This window comes from Rhyacophila brunnea, unplaced genomic scaffold (assembly GCF_057557595.1).
Source record: "Rhyacophila brunnea isolate RB1 unplaced genomic scaffold, BYU_Rbru_1.0 scaffold_22, whole genome shotgun sequence".
Classification (NCBI taxonomy): Eukaryota; Metazoa; Arthropoda; class Insecta; order Trichoptera; family Rhyacophilidae; genus Rhyacophila; species Rhyacophila brunnea.
The window spans coordinates 32759886-32763946 of NW_028232882.1; the positions used below are offsets into that span (position 1 = coordinate 32759886).

Below are 4061 nucleotides of genomic sequence, written 5' to 3' on the forward strand. Positions count from 1 at the left end.
TCAGGAGAGACAAAAAACTATCCCATCTTAACCCCATTTCACCGATTTTTTTCACAAATTTATTTTCATGGTTAAATTTGTTCCCTGTTAAGATGGTTATCAACATTTTTACGTAAGATGAATATTTAGAAAGTTAGGTTGACATACGACTATTTGCTCATCAATGTTGGCCACTTTTGTTGACATAAGTCCAATTTTTATGTATACATACCTATATTTAATTCACTAAAATTTGGTATTTATAATGAAACGAATATAATATTATACAGATTATATTATATTAATATACATATTGTTATACACTTGTACATAAACGCTTAAAAAGTAAGCTTAGACTAATGAAAAAGTAGATTTATTATAAATTGGAGATCTGTTTAATTAGGTACTTTTAAAAACAATTACAATTTTTAAAAGAAAAGATTAAAGTTAAAATACAATACATAAAATATTTTTTAAAAAAGCATTAAAACAGAGCAGGTAAATACCTACTTAAAAGTAAAAATAGCAGTTTTAAAAGAATACTTAATTTTTTTTATAAAAAAGTATTTTTTTTATTTAAACGGTAGTCTGGTGTAAAAATCTCTGTAGTCCTCTGGAATTAATAGTTTTAGTACCTGCAAGTGTTGGTATTTACTCTCCTCAATAGGGCAAGGCCCATTGTATAATTTTAATCGTTCACTGCTTGCGATTGAAACTCGCGCTCGTGTTGGAAGTGGTTTCCATGTATGGCCGAAGTCCAATTTAAAGTTTATTAAACCTTCTGGAGTATACTGGTATGCAACGACATCGTTTACACATGGGTCGCCAGTTTTCTTTCCAGGCCGAATACTGCTGTAGTAGTCTGTGCTGAATTGTTGAAAATCGTCATGGCTGAGATAAAGTGTTTTGTATGGTTTCTTTACTCTTGCACTTTCAATGATAGCCATGTAGTCGGCAGGGACGAAAATTTGTTTTCGATTTCTCAGCTTCGTTTCGATTGTTGAATGGACGCTGTCAACCTCCATGTGTGTATGCCCTACTTCCAGATATTTGTGTTCTATGATAAGATTATTCTTCATACTGATGTCGAGTAGTGCGTTTGATAATTTTACATTCCTATTTTGATACGCACAACCATCGCTCCATATTATAACTTTTTGTGGTACCAGATGGCCGATTTCCTTCAAGATAAATTTAGTAGCTATAGTGCAAAAGACGTCACTTTCAAGCCCCCCAGCTCCCTCATGCCATACATAACACGAGACGTCCTTCGTGGCTTGGTTATAATAGACTTGGTTGTGTACTTTTAATTTTGTTTTATAATAATTTGCTGAAGCATTTAAACGAGGCGAAAGAAGAACAGCTTGCAAATCGACTGTGTAACATCTGATGTTTTCATTTTTCAGAGCTAAGGATTTATCAGACTCTTTTTCCGCATTAGCATCGTTCTTTTTTTTAATGTGTTTCTGAAAACTTTCTTCGTCGAGTGTCCCGTTTTTGTGCAAAGTGCACTCATTGCACTGATCTTTTTTTGGCGTGTAAATGTCTAGATTCAATTTTTTATAAGTATTTTGAAATGTACCCCATGATACTTTTCTTTTATTTTCAGAAGCACATTTTTCTAGATATAAGCGATGCATGTCTCGAAAACTGTAAAAAATTGGCTCCAGGTATAACTTACTTGAAGAGGATCGACAATAGTGCGATTCAACTTTTGGCAGAGAGTTAAACCAGGTCTCTAACTCTTCTGAAATAGTTAGTGTTGCATCTTTCTGTTTATTTAAATTCGTTTCAGATGACTGCGGCTCTTCAACCTTCGAGGTCCATAATTTTAAGCATTTTTCCCCTATACTTAAAGTGTTTAAAAAAAATTTTTTGCAAACTTGTTTTTTAATTATATTTTCAGTTATTTCTTCAGTTTCTTCATTTTTTGCTGTAAAATAAAAGCGAAAGCTTTGTTTTCTTCTTGAGTTTTCACTGGCGATTCTTCTGTATTTTGGGGTGGTTTGCAAAACGTTTTCGGTGACAAATGTTTTTTTGGAATCCCAACTTGTTTTTTTCCAAAAATTTGTGAATATCACGGTGCGTTGTTTATCACTAATTGTATCGCACTTAAAGGCTGTTTTTGGCCCACCCTTTTGAGGACGCACATTATGCCCACCACAACGTGGACCTATGGTCTTAGATTTTTTTTTAGACGTTTGTCTATACTTGCCGGACTCTTCACTCTTCTCAAAACCCACATAAGACTTGCCTAGCAATCGCAGTTGAGAGTTTTTTTGCCTCTTCCACAGTTTACAATTAATGCTTTGCCCTTTTCGTTTTCTTTGATTGACTTGCTCATTAGGTTCATCACCATGGGTGTCAGACTGCATAGCAAACTCCTCTAAATCTTCTGATGAGCTTGATTGATTAGCTTCAGGTTGATACAGATCTTCAGAGTCACTACTGCTGTCAGATAGTGAATGTTCAGGGCCACTTAGATGTTCAGCCATCGTCATATCATAATTTATATTTTGTCTCAGGGCTGATTGTGTTGATACAGTGTTCTCTGCTATCTCTATGTCCGAAGGTTGCTTCAACAATGATTCTGCTTGTTCTAAAATTGGAGTTTCAACAGTCAAAGTATTATTAACTTCAGCAAAATCGAGTTCTATTTCTGAGCCAATATTTTGAAAAATTTCTTCTAATGGATGCTTTAAGAGTTCAATTTCCGCCGCATTCCCAGGTTCAACTTGTAACGCCACATCGTCAGTGGTTCCTACGACTCCACAGGTTACTTGAGGTCCTGAAGAAAATAATGATTTTTAAATTTGATAATCGTTCATGCTCCTCAGCAAAATGTCATCTCCACTCCACACCGTATTGTTTTATGACGAGATAAACTTATTTATTCTTACCGTTATTCTTAGATGAAGTAATTTTGCTGACTGCTAAAGATACCAAGTACCGCCCACGACTTCCATTAATCATTTTGATAGCTTTTTGGTAATCTGGAACAGATGCAATTGATCGTATGTCAAAACCGATGCTCGGAATTCCCTGATGCAAAAGGTTCTATGTCAAAGATTCGTGTACCAAATTTCTATTTAATTAATAATAATTGCATTATTATATAACTAATTTTTACTCTAAATAAACAGTGTCTTATTAAAACTGTCGATCTTGAACAAATAATTACTTTGGCAATAATAAATAAATGAGACAAAAAGTAAGGTTAGTATCTCTAGAAAGAATCTTGAAAAATTTACTAAAATTAACAACAGTAATGTAATTATAAAGTAGATTTAAATAAAACAGTGGTTAGAAAATTACTTACATCAAATTATTTGATGAATTCTTGAATATAACGTCAAGAACGAGGAATAGAAACAAACAAAAACATTACTGTCATGATGAGGTTTGACATACAACTGTTTGGCTTGACCAATATCAATGACGTGTCGATTCGTCTTTTTGCAAGTGTTGAAATAGTCGACTTCTTATTGGTTCAACGACATAAGAGCTATTCGAGGTCGTGTAGATGACTGAGCTGATCACTATGGCGCAATAAAACAGTTTTGAGATTTTTTTGACATACGACCTATTGCATTTACCACGACGATAAGTAGAATAAGATTGTTTGGGTATTCAACATCTGTGACTCAATGTCAAAGGCGTTGGGGACGTAATACGATGTTGTACAATTATACAGTGTGTTTTAAACCTGGATTTTTTTTTCTTTGACACCAATTTGGACCTGAATATACTCTTATGGCTTCTAATTATTTGGTAAGTATAAATATTCAAAAATGGTAAGTATCTTAATAAAAGTATTTTATTAATCTTTGGGAATAATTTAAAATCAGCAGCAAGTAAAAAATGCTCAATGTAAGTAGTCAAATATCACAAAATTATTATATTTTGGGTTTAACGTTATCGGAATTGAGGTTATATCTGTCCTCTGTGTGTTGTGCTCATATAATTATAGTTCTTTTTGCTGCACCTTCGATTATTTCTTAGTTGGCGTTCTTTTAATAATCACAATAATGGTTATTTGTACCGAATATTCATGAATTTGGCGTGCGAGCATAGACAAATAT

General features: G+C 33.5%; 1 protein-coding gene across 1 annotated transcript; it reads right to left on the reverse strand.

Annotated features, from left to right (window-relative positions):
- Positions 1-419: 419 nt before the first annotated feature.
- LOC147070474 (uncharacterized) lies at positions 420-3421 on the reverse strand. The gene is made up of 3 exons (XM_085949652.1): positions 3299-3421; positions 2880-2972; positions 420-2767 (listed from the first exon to the last, which is right to left on the reverse strand). Exons 2-3 carry the CDS (start codon positions 2950-2952, stop codon positions 552-554), a joined length of 2289 nt encoding a protein of 762 aa, XP_085805778.1. The 5' UTR covers positions 2953-2972; positions 3299-3421; the 3' UTR covers positions 420-551.
- Between the last annotated feature and the right edge of the window lie 640 nt (positions 3422-4061).